Source organism: Drosophila serrata, unplaced genomic scaffold (assembly GCF_035046125.1).
Source record: "Drosophila serrata isolate PLE 108 unplaced genomic scaffold, ASM3504612v1 contig_6, whole genome shotgun sequence".
Taxonomy (NCBI): Eukaryota; Metazoa; Arthropoda; class Insecta; order Diptera; family Drosophilidae; genus Drosophila; species Drosophila serrata.
In genome coordinates this window covers 62,884-82,306 of record NW_028256904.1, presented here as the reverse complement: position 1 = coordinate 82,306, position 19,423 = coordinate 62,884, and the positions used below count along the sequence as shown (strand labels likewise).

Genomic DNA, 19,423 nt, shown 5'->3' with positions numbered 1-19,423 from the left:
ATGCAAAAGATTACGGCTGCAAGCCAAAGTTGCCGTTCAACTTGAGCTATTTCCATCGCTGACATGGTCAATGCACAGAGAGAATTGGAATTTAATTGAAAATAAAATAAAAACAGAAGGTTTATATATAACAATTTGTTACATGAAAAATAAGCAACTCTTAGAACTTGTGGGAAACTGAATAGAAAGCCAAGATAATCGGTTATTTCATCATATTTAGTAGGGAAAACATTTTTAGAATCAAAAACTCTTTAGAGAAAGTGCCAAATTATTAGCTCAACAAAAACTGAATATGAATCAAAGACAGTTTATGTGAAAACAAGCTTTTTCTTAAAGAAGTATGTAAAGAAATAATTAAATTAAATAATGTGTAAGTAATATAAAGATATATACATAGTAACATACATCTATAATCCAATACTTAATGTTGACACATTTTAAAGCTTTGTGAAGAAAAAATATTAATGTTAAATATTACTGTTGACACATTTTAAGGCTCTATGTAGAAAAAATATGTGCAACATAGTTAAATCCCTAACCCAACACTTCAGCATTTGCATAAGTAATACAAGAAATCAAAATGCCCTACATTTGATTCCAAAGGAAAAATGCAAAAAGTCAAAATACACTAACTTTGACTCTGAATAAAGAATACTCGAAATTAATATACCCTAACTTCGACTTAATGCATTAATTTATATAGTAAAATTCTGTATAAACAACTATTCAATGCTGACACACTTTCACCACGAAATCCCAATAAAAGCTCAATGAAAATAATTAGAATTCCTAATTTAGGTCACTTAGAAATTCAACTTAAAGAAAAAAGTGCAATTTCTTAAAGTTAAAAAACCAAAAGGGCAGAGATAAATGTAAAAAAAATGCAAAAAGATCAATTGCCAAAAAAATAAAGGCAATTAAATTGTGATCGCTTTATCAATGTGATTAATAATAAAATTAAAAATCAAGAAACGAGGCTCCGATCTTAGAAAATTATATATCTTTTTTTATAATATTGCTTAGATTTTGGAATAAATATTTAATTTAAAATAAATTAGGGTGAAATGGTAAAAGAATCACGAAATTGTACACCAGAAATTTAAAAATTTAAAAGTACAACTGTCACTTTCATCTTACCTCGTTAAGAGGTGTTGTTGTGTGATTTGATACTAAAATCTACGAAAAGTATTCAAGGGTTTTACCTAAAATTTAAACTATTAATAAAAAAAATACCATAGAGTATAAAACATCAAAGTAAAATGCTCTTTTCTTTAATTAAAAAGTCTCAACCTACTATTAATATATGAAAATGTTTAAGAAATGTATAAGACATTCAGCTTTTTCAAGACTTTCAATGAATATTGAAAGGAATATCTGTGTTTAATTAACCTTAATTAAATGTTAATTGATTGGGCCATTCTCAGCTTAAAAGTTCATAATTTTTTTAGACCTTTTTAATGCATGTAATTATTTATATTTAAGTATTTAAGTAGAGTTTTTGGAACAGTGCTTTGGTGCTATCGCCAGCTGTTGCTCGACAGCCGCTTGTCAGCCATTGAGACATTACAAAGCGAAGCCATTTACCAGGATATATGCTCACATACACACACACGTACAACACACACACAGATACACTGGCACAACACACTCACACCCGCCAGGATATTCAAGCCGACACTCATTTCATTATTAAATCAAAAAAGTTGAGTAAATTTTAGCCAGCGGCTGACAGACTCTCTTCCGTACTTATTTTCCTCATATTTCCCCTATATATATATATTTTCCTCTCTTGATCCCCCACCCCCCCTTATCTCTCCCCCCTCTTAGTGTGTGTGTGTAACAATTCAACTTGATTGCCATTTGTTTTAGCGGGCTGCTGTCCCGTTTTACCCCGGCTGTATTTCCCTTCCCACACTCCATCCGGAAAATGCGGGAAATGTTTTGCGGCCAACACACGCACACTCACACAAACACAAACACACACCTCCCTCCTTCCCTCCTCTCAGTTCTCCTTGGTAAGCGGTGTATTCAATTAAACTTCCGTCAAACATGAAGGAAACTCCCCGGTTCCTATACTCCCCCCGCCGTACCTCGCATCGGAACCTGCATTTTCCAGTGCGTCCCCTCTCCCTCCACTCAACATTTTCCACTCCCGCCACTCATACCTCTGCAGTACTTGCCTCGGGGTTATAAAATAAACATGTTGCCACACACAAAATTTAAATAGATACAAGTTTGCTGCCACACTGCATAACACAATAAACCGCAGTAAAACAAAAGGCGGATGGTAAAAGTACGCCAAAAGAATGGCCAAAAAACAAGGAGAAGTAAGGAAAAAAAGAAAAAGAAAAGAAATTATGAAGATGGCTGTAAAAAAGCCGGAAAATAAGGATATCACTCAGGTTAAGGTTGTCCATGGTAAGTCATATTTAATACAGGCTTTAAAAGTGACTCCTGGGAACAAGGGAAATAAATCTTAAAAAAAAGAAGAATTAAGAGATGTTTGTAACATATTAAATTATAGATCCATAGATAAAATATTAAATTTTACTATATAATTAATTACTAAATGTTCCAAGAACACCCTAGGACTCTCATTACGCTTCCTTAATTTTTATGCTCTTCCCCCTCGAAACAAAGGCAACTTAAAGACAGCAGTCGCAGCAAAAAGCAAGAATGATAAAAAAAGGGAAATGCGAAATTAAAATACAATTTGACGGCATCAAATAGAGCAATTAAGCGGCATCGCTCCAATCACAAAACGTACATTTCCCAAGCAGCTTGTCCTTTTCCTTTGCCTGCCCTCAAAAGTAGGCAACGCTGGCACACATGCGAGCCGGAAGGGGGAAAAACTGGGTGGAAAACTTGATTACAAGTGTCGCGGAAAGCCCCAAAAAACAACTTAAACTGCGGCTCCATAACCATCATAAGCAGCAAAATACACATGCATGCACTGTGAAAAAATAATTAAAGCCCAAAAAGAGACTAAAAGTGAAGAAATGGGAAATAAAACAAAAAGAAATAAAATAGTATATTTTCAGTAAGAAGATTTAATAAAGAACATATTTTTGAATATATATTTGAAGACTATGTAATGTTTAAACTATTAAAAATATTATTTTCTGTCAAAATTTAATTTATTTTATCCCAAAATTCGAAAGTTTGAATGTAAATGGTGCAAATATAAATCAATTCAAATAAATAACACCAACTGCGCCCAGTGTATGTATTTTGTACCCGATTGTCTGGCATTGTTGTTGCTGTGCTGCATATATTTTCCACATTCGCATTTGTATTTGTTGTGCCATTTACGCAATACAATACGAAACAACAAAGGACTCGCGCGTTTAAAGGCAGCAACAGGAGCAGAAGCAGCGTCAACTATTTGCAATGGCAACAAAGGAGCAACAGCAACATCCTCTCAGCAAATATAAGGCTTAAAATGAACAACAAATGAATTAGCTATTGTCTGTGGCTTCGACTTTCACAAATAAGAAAATAATCTGAAATAATAAGAAATAAAAGCTAATAATTGTAAGGGGGATTATTACACAAATTATAAGTATGTTCTGATTAAGCAATGCACAAGAAAACAAATTCCTGGAAATACTTCTTATAAATTAATAAATATATAACTGAAATCTAATATCAAAACATAAAATAATTAAATTAAATTGAACTCTAATAATAAATATTATAAATTTACTTATTATTCATTTGCTTTTATTTCTGTGACCTTCTTATTTATAAGTAAACTATAGGAAATTATATATTGTAGTGGCAACATGAGGCGTCCAGCAAACAGGCCACATCTACAACATTAACACGGCCAACAGGCAGCAGCAGCAACAGCAGCAGCAGCAACAGCAACAGCAACAGCAACAGCAACAGCAACAGCAACAGCAGCATCAGTAGTTGCTGCAACAACAGGATGAGTGTTGCTACCGCTTGACTAGTTCCAATGTGGAACTGCTGCTGCCGCTTGGCTTCCTTCTTCTTGGGCTTCTCGGTGTAATTCGAAACACTTGTGTCAACGTGGCCAACACTCCTTCGCATTTTCCGCCCATTTTCCGAGCCCCTGCCCCCGCCTTTGCCAAGCCTGCTGCTGACATGTTTCTTTGGGGTGTAGGATGTTGCTGTTGCTGTTGCTGCTGCTGCTGCTGCTGCTGCTGCTGCTGTTCGTCCTGTTGCTGTTGCTGCGGTTGTCAGCGTCTTATTATCATCATCAGTGGCAGCTTTTGGCGGTTTTGTATATTTGCAGGCAGGAAGAAGGACTCCTTTTCTTCAGTTTTATTTTTTTTTTATTTTTTTATTTTTTTTTCTTGTTGTTTTTATCATCTTAGTTGTAAGTTCTGGCAGAGGATTGTTTTTGGTTTTTGGTGGAAGTGGAGGGTTGCTTACAATGAAATTCACTTTGCCAAAAAGTTTTCATTTCATTAAAATGTGTGTGTGTGTGTGTGAGTGTGTATGTCTGGGAGTGTGTGTGTGTGTGGTTAACTGACATGCAAGTAATTCATCAAAAGCAAATGCAACCAACAAAACTGACGGCAGCTGGGAGCCGAGAGTTCCTGTGTCCACAACTTGTGCCATACACACACACAACATACACTCGAAAAAATAGTACAAAAATAAAAACAAGATGCCAGACTTTTCCACATAAAAAAAAAGAAACTAAATAATGTAAAGGGAAAAATAAGAAAGCGAACGTTTTTTTGGCAAGCATAAGGAACAATCTAAAAAGGAGAGAGAGATGTGATGTTTTGGGTTAAGACCAGTGCCAGCAAGAAGAGGTTAAGGCGATGGTGTCAGGGTTTAAGAGACACGGAGCTTATGGGGTTAACACAGCGTGTGCGAATAATTTGCATAAACATGCGAAAATTTAATTATCTTTAACGCTCGCACAATTATCAAATATTTTCTGGGAACACATAAATTACGAAGGATATTTGCAGGCGGGTAAAAAAGGGATTACAAAAAATAAGACGACCCTCTTTCCACCTCAAATCCCATTTATTATACGCCGAGTGTCAATCAAAGTTAACAAATGAACAAATGTCACCGAAACTGGCCCCGAAATTAACGGAAAGACCAAACAAAAGGAGTGAAAGCTAAGGAAATGATTTTCTTCATTTCTTTTGCAGAAATCAAAAAGTTTCACCATGTTTTACTTATTATTTCTCCCCACATTAATTGACCTTTTTTTGGGAAAGCGACGGAGATGTGTATAAATCGGTTTGGGAAATCGAAAATCGGGGAAAAAGGTGAAAGACTCCCCAAAAAATTTAATGAGAAAATCAAAAGAAAATAAGGGTGGGCGGAAAAGGGCGAATCAAGTCTGAAGTCTCTTTAATTAATGGACAATCAAAAGGGACCCGATAACTAGACAGGAAATATTGCTTAAAAAATATATTAAAATGGTATTACTACATTTTAAAATATAGGATTTAGCTAATCAATCACAAATTCAGAATCGAAATATTCCCACATTTGAAGAAAATATATATTCCTTCATGAGTTGACTTTTTGTTTGAGGGTTAAGACTTTACATATTTATATATAATAATCCTGAATCCAAGAAGAATCCTTTAGGAAATTATTACATAAACCTTGGTAAATAGAATAAAACCTTTAAAAGATTTGCCATACAAAATATTAATATTCAAAATTTGTATCAATAGTTTTAACAATGTTTCACAATTCATATAAAGCCCAACAAAAAATGGTATCTCTTAAATAATAATTTCTTTAAATTCTTCCTCAAAACTAATTATTAAAAATCCTTATAATATTTTATATATTATCCATGAAAATGCATGACTGAGGCTCCTAAAACTATTTCGATTATGACAAGTACGAAATTGATGGCCCTTCTGGTGATAGGGGGGGTGCCTTTATTTTGTTCAGTGCTCGATACACTGTAAATGCTTTTGGGTACCGCTTAGCACTGTGATTAAATTCAACCTTAAGCTAGCTGTGATTACTTAACTGTGCAACCCCCTTAAAAAAACGTTTCGGTAACACTAGAAATTCTTGCGTTTAATAAGTACATTCACTAAATATGGATGCATCTCCAAACACCATCCCTGTTTTTCTTTTTTAATTTTGTTTGCTTTTCTGTCGTTATTATTTTTGTTTTTGTTTTCTTTTTGTTTTTGTTTTAAACAATTTAACATTTTCTACTACAACATGTGTGTATGTTTTAATGTTGGAATGTTTGTTTTCCGTCGAGTGTTGAATGTATTTACGCTTGTTATTTGGCTTTAAGTGTTTTAGTGGAAGTGTTGGAGTAACTATTTTCTAGATCATTATGTTTGTTAATGTCTTGTTTTATCTCTTGGAGAAAGAGTATCTGTTGTGGAGATTTGATGGTGAAATCTTAATCTTTTTTTGAATGTCTAGGTAAGTGTGTTGATCAATGAGTCAACTTAACCTGGAAGAGAAAGTATTTGTTGTGGAGTTGTGTTGGTGTATGTGTTGTTGAATGTCCTGTTTCTTGGAGAAATATAGACCGTAGAGTTTTGTTGTTGAATGTCTTGTCTATTACTCAGTAATGTCTTGAGGGAATTTTTTAACTGATTATGAAAGTGTGTGTTCTAAGTGAGTGTTGAGTTTTTTAGTGTGTCTGTTGTATTGGTGAAATTGTGACCGAATATCCATTCGACTGCGTATTACACTCTAAAACATGTGTGCTGTTCGCTGGGGAGACTGTCCTCCTGGCGGATGTGTTTTCTGGTGAATGTGTCGCCGGTTCCATTTGGACTGCGTATTATAAGAGGCAGAGGCAGAGCGCGAGCAGAAAGCCGGACATGGCCGACAAACCCATTAAGAGCGGCTGTCGACATTGCCGGCTACTCCGTGGCCAGGAGTCCAAGGACAGGGACAGTGACAGTGGCAGGGTGAGCAGCAGGAGAAGCAGCATCAGGATGGGGCATCGTGGTGTATTGCCCCGTAATCGCGAGCCGCCGGAGCTCATTTCGTTGTTGTCGATGGGTACGCGCCCTTCCGTATTGCCGCCATAATAGGTCGGCTTACGGGTGATGCCGCCACCTCCTGAATCGCCGCCTGCTCCACCTGCTCCACCTGCTCCACCTGCGCCACCCACACCCCCAACTCCACCTGCGACCGCTCCGTGCTGCTGGTGATGGTGGTGGTGATGGTGCTGCTGATGTTGATGCTGATGCTGATTGCCGCCGGAGCTGCCTGGCTTATGTGTGGCCGGTTTATTGCCGCTGGTGTAGTAAACGTGCGGCGATAACGGTGTCAAGCCACCACCACCACCACCTACACCACCCAGACCTCCCCCATCGCCGTAGCCACCGTCGCCATCGAAATCCTCAGAGGATCCGTACTGCAGCTCCTCGTCGTCCGGCTGGTAGGTGACTTTGACTTGTTGTTTCTGCTTTAAAATGTCATTGGCATCCGCGTCCAGGCCTCCAGCACCGCCGCCGCCGCCTTTTCCGCCGCCGTTCGAAGGATTTTTATTACGATTCGGTCCGGGGATTTCTGTTGTGAGAGGAAAGAGCAAAAAAAACAAAAGGAGCAAATGAGAAAATGTAATTGAAACAAAGGTGCAAATACGTCCCATTTCGCGGATACATCTGACATGAGCTGCTGGCACAGTTGTACTCACAAAAATGGAGTCAAAAGTGGTAAATATTTAAGTGTAACTAAAAACTTTCTTCTAAGGCAAATAAAACATAAATAAAATCACTTAAATCTTACAGTTTATGAAGGGTTTCGAACTTAAAATAATAATAAATGAGTGTCCTTAACTGTAGTTACTCCTTCATGAAGTACAAAAGAAAGTTACGTATAAAACTCACCATATAACCGGATGCTGCTGTCAACTTCACCCAAAGAGTTTTTGGCTATACAGCGATAGGATCCGACATCGTCCTTTTGGAATTTTCGCACTATCATTGACATTTTTGTCTCGTACATGGACTGAGTACTCTCCTGGACATGGTACTTGTTAGATGTGACTATCATTTCACCTGTTTTGTAATTATCAAAAACAAAAAGGATATTAAATATATTAGAAATATTATATTAAGCAAGCTTTGAATCTTAACTTCGACTTGTGTCAGTCTCCATTGCTTTTCATAAAACTCAGTTCAAATTATATTCTCGTATAGACCGCTTCGCATCCAAAAAAATAATAGTCAAAAGGAAAAAAAAAAATTTATTTACAAATCTCAATATATTTCCATAAGGAAAATCTGTGTTTTGAAAAGAAAAGTGATTCAACTCTATGGTAATTTTCATTTAGGTAAGTGGAAAGACTATGACTTGGTTTAGCTATCTTTAGTGAACTTTTTACAAAGAATATTGTTTACAAACTAATGTTTATAAACTAATGTAGGGACTTCTTAAGATGCCCAGTCTTGGACTCTCTAGTTGTTTATTTCATAACAAATTTCTCTTACTTTGGACTGTAAGTTTACATAACCATAGAGAGACACAGCATATAAACTAGACCTAGAGGGATTTAGAAATTTGGGAGGAAAACTGGGGGCAGGGAACCTTTTTGGACGCGGCAGCACCTGGAACGAGCAGACGAACGAACGTGCCACAATCTGACAACTGACTAATGACAATGCCAACCGAGCCGACTCGATTCGATTCGAATCGATGGAGTAATGATGCGCTCTCGGCCCCATGGACCGGCATCTGCATAGATGCATGTACCCTGGCCCCCCCTTTCATCCTTTACAACATGTGCATCCATATATATCTTTATATATATATATATATGAGGCAGACAGGTCTCCTCACACACTTACCCGTGTCCTTAATCCAGTAGTTAATTGATTTGGGCGAGGCCTCGACGTGACACTCGATTTGAACATCAGTGCCAAGTGGTGCGCCGACTAATTGATTCGGCACTTGGATGACTGGGTGAACTGTAACGACACAGGAGCAGAAGTATACGAGAGTGAGTGTTATGGGGTATTGTTTGAGAGATGGCTAAATAAATAAAAGGATCCACTCTTGAATTAGCCAAGGGTTTTACAGTCAACTTTGTGTACAAAACTCTTTGTTTTACTTTGTAAATACTAGGCTGCTCTCAAAGTTTATTGTTCTTTAATTCCAAGTTTTAGATTCAAAAGATCGAGCCGAGAAAATGTTGAACTGTACAAAGATCCTGACCGATCAGCTGGGCTTCTCGGAGGAAAAACTCGCTTTCCTTGCCGGTTTTGGTAGATTTGTGAGCGGTCTTCGTCCCACCCATAAGACGCTGATGTGTGTGGGCGCTGCCACTGTAACCTGTATGCTGGTGGGTCTTACTGTCAAGTCGCTAAAGAAGAGTGGAAAGTCGAACCACAACGGAAATGGTTACAAAAACGGAAACGGAAGTGAAGACGATGATCTAGCTGCATGCAAAATGAAGCGCATGTCGATCAATATAGTGAGCGGATCGCAGATTAATCCCAATATGCCGGTCATGGGTATGGATAATGATACCTTGCCACCGCAGGATCCACTGCAAGTGGATCAGGGACTCGGCGAGCAGGATACGATCGCTATTATATCAAAGTAGGAAGAATGGAGACAAGGATATGACCAAGCGCCGTTAGCATTCAACAAAACAATAACTATAAATCAATATGATATATATCATTTCATATGTATATATTTTGTAATTTGTCAAGCCCCCCCCCCCATATGCAATCAGAAATATGTTCCAATTAAAACCTAAACACAAAGACGGCGTCCTGTCACCAAATTCAAAGGACTCGCAAATTATTTCAAACCTTTGAGGCAAATGCTAGCGAACTTGAAGGCCAATTGAGTGTGGCATAATTTGATGGTGTGTGTCGCCTCCCCCAGACTTTCCAGCAAAAATTTTCTCCCCACTCATTTTCCTGCAGCCAAAGAGCTCATCAGAATGCAGAGAGCGTCTATTCTGCATTGACAACTCTTTTGCCGATGGCCGAACTTTCGTATTTATTGTCACTTAGGCTCCCTTTTCAGGTAAGACCAAAGCAGGGGCGTGCATTTAAGGGGGGTGCGGAGATGGGACTGAGACTGAGTACGGCCATGACCAAAATTGGTGGTTTTGTAAAACCTGCAAGGGCTCCAAGCTTCGAGCTCCACTCCGATCCCTGCCAGATTGCACATTGTCCCCATCCATTTCTCCGCCCACTCTTGGCTCTTGAGACATTTGCGGCCATGTGCATTGATAGTTGATTGCAGAACTCTGGGAAAAGTGTCCTCCGGATGTCCTCCCCCGCCATGCGTAGAGTGTCCCCAGCCGGAGGGATTTTAATTGATTTCCATGGCCGACTGCCTTCTGTCTTGGCCATCAACTATCTCTAATCCCGCTTGCGGTTGGCCCTCACTCTTAAATTTTCATATATATACATATATGCATATATGGAATAACTTTCTGACTTTGCTTTTGCCGCCGATCGTTTGCAAAATTTACACGAAATTCAATACTTAAAAAACTAAAAACAAAAAGGGTTGTGAAATGTATGCAACATAAAACGGTATTTTATTTCGAAAAGCATTGAGGAAATGTATAATTTTTATTAATTGACATTTTCTACTTCGGTTCATAAAAAAATTCTTTAAAAATACTAACATTGTGTCCTGAAAATCTACAAATAATAGCAATCTTCTTTAAGAGTAAATTAATGTATAAAAATATTGCCTACTTTTTAGGGTTACCAGAGCACAATTTACTTTTTTTCATTTCTGGCCATAATATTTGGCCTATTTAATTGAAATTTCGTAATTAAGTAGAAAATATAATAAAATTAACATATTTCATTTAACTAATTTTAGTTTACCTAAATATTACTAGAAAAATAGACGCCTCTGTGAGCTGATTTTCGTCCAACAGACCATCGACCATACGTGATGATGATTAATCCACATGGCCCTGGGATCGGGGGGAGGGATATGGTTCGGACAACTGCCACATTTCGGGTCTATCCCCAGTGCATTTATGGATAAAGGGTCGCCGGTTGCCAGTAGCCAGTAGCCAGTAGCCAGTATCCAGTCACCATTCGGTAGTCTGGGCAGAGCTGCAGAGCAGTCCCTCGGCACTTTCGCTGGGCGATTTGCAATTTTGCAATGATTATTCTGAGCATGTTCCTGCCTGGTGGCCAACGGCCACCTTTCAAACCTTTCACCTTTCACCTTTTGGGCCATTCAGCCATTGAGGCATTCGGGCATTCAGCCAGGTCCTCGCCGGCTCTGCAGCTCTCGCTCAGTTTTGCGGCAAACAAAGCCACAAATATGCACTAATGACGTCGTCAGCTGCTGCCACTCGCTACAATCTCCACACAACTCGACCACCTTTGCCGTTTCTACCTGTTCTCATCTCGCCCCCGTCCCCTTTTTACCCAGACTTTGCTTCGATTTCCCTGAATTTTCCCAGCATTTTCCCAGCATTCTTCCCAGTAGCAGGAGCAGCAGCAGCATCAGAGTAGAGAGACTCCCATTTTGGTGGACAATTGTTATTGGAGAGAGCTTGAGCTCGAGTTGGTTGAAGGTGACAAAAAGTCGGAACTCATGCGTGGTGTAAGCAGATTTCACGTACAGTGCGTTTCATGGACACAGGCTGGAAGATGGGACTATGCCTAACGGAAGTTCTTGAAGTTAAATAAAGAAAACCTAGATTAAAAAGTGATAAAATAGATAATTTAAAAGAATTTTTGATCATTTTTTAACTCTCCTAAATCTCTAAAAAAAAGTGGTCAGTTTTCAATTTTGAATTCCTTTCTTTTGCTGCTTTTTGGTGGCTTTTGCACGAACGTGATTTTTAGCATTTTGTCGCAGGATAACAGGTGCAAACGTGCGTGCCTCCTGACCAACTTGCATCCGTGAAGGGAGAGTGAAATTGTATACACCAAGATGCCACATCCGCGGCGTTAGCCGAGATATAGCCTAGCATATAGAACACTCATTGGTGCAAGGATGTGTTGCATGTTGCCAGCGGGATATTTTACCAGTTCCTGTTGCACATCCCATAGGTGCAGCTAATTAGGGGAAGCGCCTAATAAGGCGGCAACGGAAGGCGCAGTGCAACGGAAATGGTTCAACGCAAAAGCGGCAAGCTTCAAGGCACTGAGAGAAAAGTATATATTAAAGAAATGTTGAAAAGAAATATATTGTTGAGAGGACAAATATAAAATAAACTAAGTATTTAATATTTAAATGAAATTTACATTTGAAGGTTTAAAAATGAAAAACCATCATCTCTTGTTAGATGTCTTAAAATTTCTCATTTAAATTCTATAAATCCTAAATTAAAAAAAATAAATACAAATTAAATATCCTTAAATTTATTTCAACCTATTTCCATAGAAAATAAACCTTATTTCATTTAGGAATATATTTTAGTCAGATTTACCAATAGAAAATTATAATTACTCTTCAAATTCCACGCAATATACCTTAATTTTTTAGCCGTGTAGCTTTATCAGCCAGTTGCAGCAGCTGGAGAGCATCTGCTCGTGCAACTGACTCCGGAAAAGTTTCCCCTTAAAAGCGGAAAAGCGGGGACAACCGGGAAAAGTGTGTGGGGTGCGGGTGGGAGAGGGTTTGGGTTGGGTGCATCCACCAACTCTTTGGCAAACAAATTGCGAGGAAGTTGTTGCAAAATGGCAACAGGAAAAGTAAACACGCAGCGGAAAGTAGGGAAAACCAAAGGGGAGGAAGGGAAATGCGAAGCACTCTCCACTCTCCAGTTGATCAAAAAGTTTTCCCAGGTTTCCACCTCAGCAGCGGCAGTCGCTGCTCCTCGAAGATAACTGTTAACCAGTAACTGTTTACTGCTGACAAGCAGTCCGAAAAAGTTGGACTTGAATGGTGGAAAACCTGTTGGTAGTCTCTCGATTTTTCTAAATTAAGATTCGAAAGGAAATTGTGGGGAAAAATATATATATTTCAAATTATTTGTATATATTTTTTCATATCTTTACAAACTTGGACATTTGCTGACACCTTGAATATGATGTTGCTCTATGTTTTTTTTATTTTTAATCATTTATTAGTAATTATGGGTCAGAAATGTTTGTTGGAAGTGTCATTAAAATAAATTCTTCTAAAATATATATGATATTTTTTTGAATTATTTAACGATTAACAAAGTAATATTAATAAATAAGTTAATAAATTTACTTAAGAAAAACCCAATTAATACCCTTTTCTTTAATTTAAACCCAACTTTTGGTAGTCAGTTGATTTTTTTTAATTAAGTTAATAAAAAGAATTAAAAGATGAAAGTATAATATATATTTACCAAATTATTTGTATATATTTTTTATCTCTAGAAACTTAGACATTTGCTGACACCTTGAATATGATGTTGTTTTTATTATTGTTATTTATTTATTAGTTGTTAATATTATGGGTTAAATGGGTTTTGGGTTATGGGGTTTCAAATAATTTGTCAGAATAAATTAAGTTAAAATTAAATTTAGTTCAAATTAAAAATTTTTGAATTAAAAAAAAAATAATAATTATAGCTGATAGCTCTGGTATTGTTAGGGTTTATTAAATAATATTTAATCCTACATTAATTAATTTTTTAGTTATTATTTGTATAGCTTAAAAATATTTGCTGAAGCTGTGCGTAAAATAAATTGTTCTAAAATATTTATGACATATTTTTTTAATTGTTTAACTATTATCAAAGTAATATAAATAAATAAATTATTCAATTTACTTGAGAAAACCCCATCTAATACACTTTTTTCTTAACCTTTTCTTAGTACAAGGGTACAAAAAATTAAAGCTTTGGTTTTGTGTTAAAAATTCTATATAAATTCTATCTATAAAATTCTTTATAAATTCTAACCCTGTTAAAGTTTATTAAATAATTTAAAATGCTTATTATTATTACTCATTTTAAAATTTTGTTTACTATATTTATGGGTTAGAAATGTTTTCTGAGGTTCTAATTTAAATAAATTCTTCTAATACATATATATAACTCCATTTCTCCTCTTTAATGATTAACAATGTAATAAATAATTAAGTAAGGTATAAATTATTTATTTAATCTACTTGTAAAAAAAAAACACCCTACAAAATACCCTTTCTTTTTAACCTTTGTCGTACCTAACTTTAAAGTTATTCCTCACATACGAGTGCCACTTAAAGACCGCATTAACACAATGTCAAAATGTTAAAAGGCGTGATTTTTGCCACCTAACTCGAGGGGCGGCAAGGGGCTTCCCCCTGTTGCTGCTGCTGCAGTGGCAAACGAGCCAAAAAAAACAAACAAGGCGAAAGGGAATGGGGCGGGAGGCGTTTTCAGGACAAACAAACGCAGTGGCCCGCCTCCCCCCAAAGTTCCCCCATTTTGAGCTGCCTCGATGATTGAGTGAACTGCCACATGGCAGCAGAGTCAAAAGTGCACACAAAGGGAGGGGGCAGAGGGTTCGGGAAAAAGGGAGCTCTATCCAGCACGTGCTGCAGACAGTTTGACAAAAAAGCTGTGGCCCACCGAAAAGGCACCTGCCTGCCGTCACTACCCCGCATTTTCCTCCTGCCTCACAAAAAAAAAAAAACCAACAACAACAACAAAAGAGGAGCACAGGTAATGCGCCGGTATCAGTGACAGGATTTAAACGGATTACAACAAGGACAATCGAGTTAGCACGGCACATAGAACATGGGACACAAGCAGTGGAAACCTCGGGGTTTACCTTCTGTCTTCAATGCCTTTTAACGCCCCCTTCCCCCTTTGTTGCTGGACTTGTCCAGCTTTTCCTTTTTCACTCCTGGCTGCTTCTTTTGGCCTGCGGGGGCAGCTCCTTAAATGGACTTCCTGTCCACTGAGCGAAAATAATTATATTAGCTTTACTGATTTGTTAGCAGTATACAAATATATTGTCTTGGGGTAGGGGTCAACGTTTATTCTAATTTTAGAAACAACATAGAGATATAACAAGATATTGATATAGAAGTTAGATTTTTTTTTAATTTTTCACAAAATTGAAGAATAATACTAAAAGGATGTATATCAAAAATTTTCCGATCTTTTCTTTGGCTGCTATATACTTATGTTTGTCTATATATGTATATAGTCCACCGATTCGCCATGATCCGATTTATATAATAGTAAAATTATATAGAAGAACAACTCCATCGTTTCACTCAAATAGCTTAAATTTGTTCCAAAACAAATCTCGCACATCTGTGCATATGATTCCCAACTTGTTCTGTCATCCCCGGAACGAAGTGACTGCTGCCGGCCAACTCTCAGATATGTGTTGTGTTATAAAAGTTGCAAGTCATTGTCTGATAGTGTTCAAATTTAGTAACTGATCATACATACATCCTTACTGGTGATACATATTTACTTGTTAAGGGTTTTAATGATCATAGTTACTTACTGGTCATATATACTTAATGTTCAGAGTTCTGAGTATATAGTAAAAGTCCCTGGATTATATTAGCTTATCACATATTTGTTCTGATTTAATATGTAAAGGAGAGGTCCCTAAATAATATACTAAATAAAACAAGAACCAGTTTTATAAATTAAATTCTGTAAAATATTTGATCAGGAATTTATCAGGAATCATTCACCAAGTTCTTTATGTGTAGGACTTAATGTAAGATAAACGCTGCAGCTGCCGTGGACAAAACCAAGCTGGCAGACTGATGCCGCTGGTAAGGCTGTAAGACAACTGATGATGAGGCGGTGGCTCTGGTGCTAGTACTAGTCCTGCAACTGCCACTGCCACTGGATATGCAACACCGAGGCACCGTCACCGACACCGAATGAAGTTGACCAACCGCAGGCGCCTCTAATTAATGGCGCAACGCCGGGCCAGAGATGGTCAGTGCGGCGGACAGAGTGAGCATAGTTTGCATATATCTATCCATATATATCTATATATCTACATATATCTTATATATATCTCTATATAAGAGATAGGGGTACTCACAGTGTATGCTAAGAGAGATCCGCTTGGAGACCGATGGGGGCACTCCATTGGAGGCGATGCACAGGTAGGAGCCCATCTCGTTCCTAGAGATCTTTGACAGCTTCAGGACCTCGCCGCGAAAGGAGGGTGCTGCAAGGCAAGGATAGAGGAAAAATTAAATAAAAATGGAAATATAGAAACCCCTCTAAATGGGGGTCAGGTACTCACCTAGAGTCTTAGTGCCCACATTGTCCTTAAGGACTATCTCATTGCCGTCCTCACGCCGCCAGGTGACAATCGGTTCCGGATAGCCACGAGCTCTGCAAAGAAAAATATAAATAAAATATCAATAATTAAAGAATTTGTTGTATAATTATATTAAATAGTGAATTCAAAACCAGCCAAATTCCAACTCAATCTTCAAACTCTAACAATCAAAGTTATTGCCTCCCGTTCATAACACATAAACCGGAAACGGAAATGGCTAACGCCTTGGCATAAATGGCAAATACTAAATGGAAAATATTCAAGTTCAGTGGCTTATTAAATTTAATATGACGATGCCTCAGCTTACATTCTACAGCCGAGGGCTCCATTGTGCCCATGTTTGAGGCAAAAACTTTTGTGCAATCCAAGGAGCTGGGAAATAGGCAAAACGCTTGAAGCCAGCAGGCGCCGCCGCCGAAGCTCAAGTGTGTGATGCATTTGGAAAAAAAGTGTAAGTGAACTAAGGATACTCTATGAGAACTATATTTTATATAATTAAATATTAAATATTTTATTTAGAATTTGAAAAACGCAAAAAACCAGATTTCTATATGCTAAAACCAAGGTTAAAATTAAGTCTTAAGGAAGGAATAAGCTGGGAGAGTTCCTTTTGCACCTTTAAGCTTGTTTTAAAACACTTCAAATACTTAAAAAATATGTAAAAACAATATATTTTTTCAACAAGCAATAACTCTAAAAATCTATTCAACCCCTAATCACTTCAAACAATACAGGGTATCACCAGAGAGAGAGAGAGGGTGAGGAAAATGCGTGTTAAGACAGCAGTTGTTCAACAGCGAACCAGACACGGGTGTGGTAAATTTTTATGATGCCGCAAACAGATGCAAAATGGCTAAAAAGAGAATCAACCAACACACCCACATGGCCAAACACAATGGCCAAACAGTTGGCTAACAGTCAGCGGCAGTTGCTTAGCCATTTTTAGTCGTGGCCAAGATGAAATACTTGTGTGTGAGTGCGGTTTTGTGGTGGTGCGGGGGGGAAATCCAAAAGGAGGAATCTGTATGAAAATCTCTAGGAAAATCTGTAGGAACTTTTTGCCAGAATCAAGTGCAATTTACATGGCCTAAAGACACAGCCAGACACAAGACGCGAACTTGGCTCAAACAAAGCGAATTTTACCCGCCAACTGATGGAAAGCCCCTCGCTGCGTGGCCTTTTTTTTGCTCCTTGTCTGATGAGAGTGGCTTGAATCGGAGTTTATATTTAGTTTAAATTAAATAGTTGAAATATATAGAATATATATTTTTATTTGTTCTTACGAATTTTATTCCTCTGATCGGTATTCAGCTTAACCCTTGAGTTTATTAGTGGAAGCTTTTAATGTTCGTAACGCAAAAGTTGAATACATTTTAAGAGATTTGCACTAAGTGGCATTAAAAATGAACAGACGTAAAAACAAAAAATCGAGGGGGAAAAAAATGAAAATTCGCAGACAAGCTCTCTAATAGCTTTCCACGCTCACACACTCCCACACATTCACACATGGAAAAGCGGTGAAACGCGCTTATCGCCATCGTTTCATCATTTTGCGGTTAAATCGTTAAAAAAATAAAATAAAAGGAAAACGAGAGCAACACTTCGTGGTTGCGGTCAAGTTCATAAATCAGCAGACCCAAACCCAAGCCCCTCTTTTAGCTGTTGGAGAATAACCAACACAAATTAGGGACTTAGGGAATGTTCCTAATATCCAAATACCCTGGAAAATGGCATACAGCATTATGGAATCAATGGAAATCAATCGAAGTACAATTTTTAAATCCCAATTATGCCCAAAAAATACTTAAAACTTTTTATTTATAACAAATTTTTAAATATTTCTACTTGTATTGTCAGTCAAGTAAATATTTCCAAAGCTTAATTGCTTACTAAATTATCTCCTATTTTAAGCTAGCTTTTAACTAGACCCAATCTTAACTATGTATTTAAATTATTAGTAGATCCTTCTGATCCTTGAGACTAACATTTTTCTTATCTTTTTCAACAGCCTAAAACACTCGTTGGCCTTAAGGCCAGGGTAGCCAAGGAGTTACGGTGCTAAATCAAGAGAAATGAAGTGTCACTTAATTTGTTGACATTATTACACCGAACGAGAAAATGGGATGTGGCAGTGCGAGATGTTGAGCAGGAGTTGGAGACTTCCTTTTAATACTAAATGGAATTTTGATGCAGTCAAAGTTTTCTTTGTGATTTCTTTAAGAAAATAGAGAGACTTGTCTGTTCAAATTTAATAAATAACTAGCTTCGAACAGGCGAAGTTTTTATACACTTGAAGTTTGCAGTTGTTAAAGGATCAAATCGGAAACGGAGCCAAACTTACTATAAAATATTCACATTCTTTGCATCAATATTTATCAATATTTATAAACTAAAAGCAACGTCTTAGCATTTCATAACTAATATAGAAATGCAGTGACAATTTTGTAAGGGGTTACATCGCCTTATAATTTTTTGAATAAATTCGAAATGTCTGTTTTGCAACCTGAGATGGCCAGAAAGATTCGCCTGTTAATGCTGATCAAGAATATATATGATTTATAGGGTCGGAAATGGCTCCTTCACTGACAAAAATTATATTTTCCTCTGCAAGATTCTTAAAATCGAAATTTGTACTTAATAATTTTGTAGTATTTTTTGGGACAGTCAAAGTTTAAAATTCGCATAACTTTGTCAAAAATGCATTAATTTCAATTCGGAAACCGCTCCTGCGTTAGTTGTTTGGCGCCTAACAAATCTGCATACCAAATTTAACTTTTTAAGAAATCCAATTATTTTTTAGATTTTTCACAATTTTAACGAATTACAATTTTTTGAAAAAATTCGAAATGTCTGTTTTGCAACCTGAGATGGCCAGAAAGATTCGCCTGTTAATGCTGATCAAGAATTTACATGATTTATAGGGTCGGAAATGGCTCCTTTACTGAAAAAAATTATATTTTCCTCTGCAAGATTCTTTAAATCGAAATTTGTACTTAATAATTTTGTAGTATTTTTTGGGACAGTCAAAGTTTAAAATTCGCATAACTTTGTTAAAAATGCATTAATTTCAATTCGGAAACCGCTCCTGCGTTAGTTGTTTGGCGCCTAACAAATCTGCGTACCAAATTTAACTTTTTAAGAAATCTATTTGTTTTTTAGATTTTTCACAATTTTAACGATGTAACCCCTTACAATTTTTTGAAAAAATTCGAAATGTCTGTTTTGCAACCTGAGATGGCCAGAAAGATTCGCCTGTTAATGCT

At 37.1% G+C, this 19,423-nt stretch overlaps 2 protein-coding genes across 2 annotated transcripts; one reads left to right on the top strand and one right to left on the bottom strand.

The window, feature by feature from the left end:
* Positions 1-6,008: 6,008 nt before the first annotated feature.
* On the bottom strand, positions 6,009-16,215 carry LOC110176103 (Dpr-interacting protein alpha). The gene is made up of 5 exons (XM_086841131.1): positions 16,122-16,215; positions 15,915-16,043; positions 8,784-8,903; positions 7,824-7,994; positions 6,009-7,503 (listed from the first exon to the last, which is right to left on the bottom strand). The coding sequence occupies exons 2-5, from the start codon at positions 15,988-15,990 to the stop codon at positions 6,767-6,769; spliced, it is 1,104 nt and encodes a 367-aa protein (XP_086697257.1). The 5' UTR covers positions 15,991-16,043; positions 16,122-16,215; the 3' UTR covers positions 6,009-6,766.
* On the top strand, positions 8,056-9,733 carry LOC110176054 (uncharacterized). The gene is made up of 2 exons (XM_020942268.2): positions 8,056-8,269; positions 9,096-9,733. The coding sequence occupies exon 2, from the start codon at positions 9,125-9,127 to the stop codon at positions 9,539-9,541; it is 417 nt and encodes a 138-aa protein (XP_020797927.2). The 5' UTR covers positions 8,056-8,269; positions 9,096-9,124; the 3' UTR covers positions 9,542-9,733.
* Positions 16,216-19,423: the final 3,208 nt, after the last annotated feature.

What these genes read in the sequence shown, in the direction of transcription:
- LOC110176054 (XM_020942268.2), top strand. Translation starts at nt 9,125, where the DNA reads ATGTTGAACTGTACAAAGATCCTGACCGATCAGCTGGGCTTCTCGGAG.
- LOC110176103 (XM_086841131.1), bottom strand. Translation starts at nt 15,990, where the DNA reads ATGGGCTCCTACCTGTGCATCGCCTCCAATGGAGTGCCCCCATCGGTC. An exon ending in GATCTCTCTTAGCATACACT is followed by an intron (nt 8,904 to 15,914) that starts GTGAGTACCCCT and finishes GTGTCGTTACAG; the next exon opens with TTCACCCAGTCATCCAAGTG. An exon ending in CAGCAGCATCCGGTTATATG is followed by an intron (nt 7,504 to 7,823) that starts GTGAGTTTTATA and finishes CTCTCACAACAG; the next exon opens with AAATCCCCGGACCGAATCGT.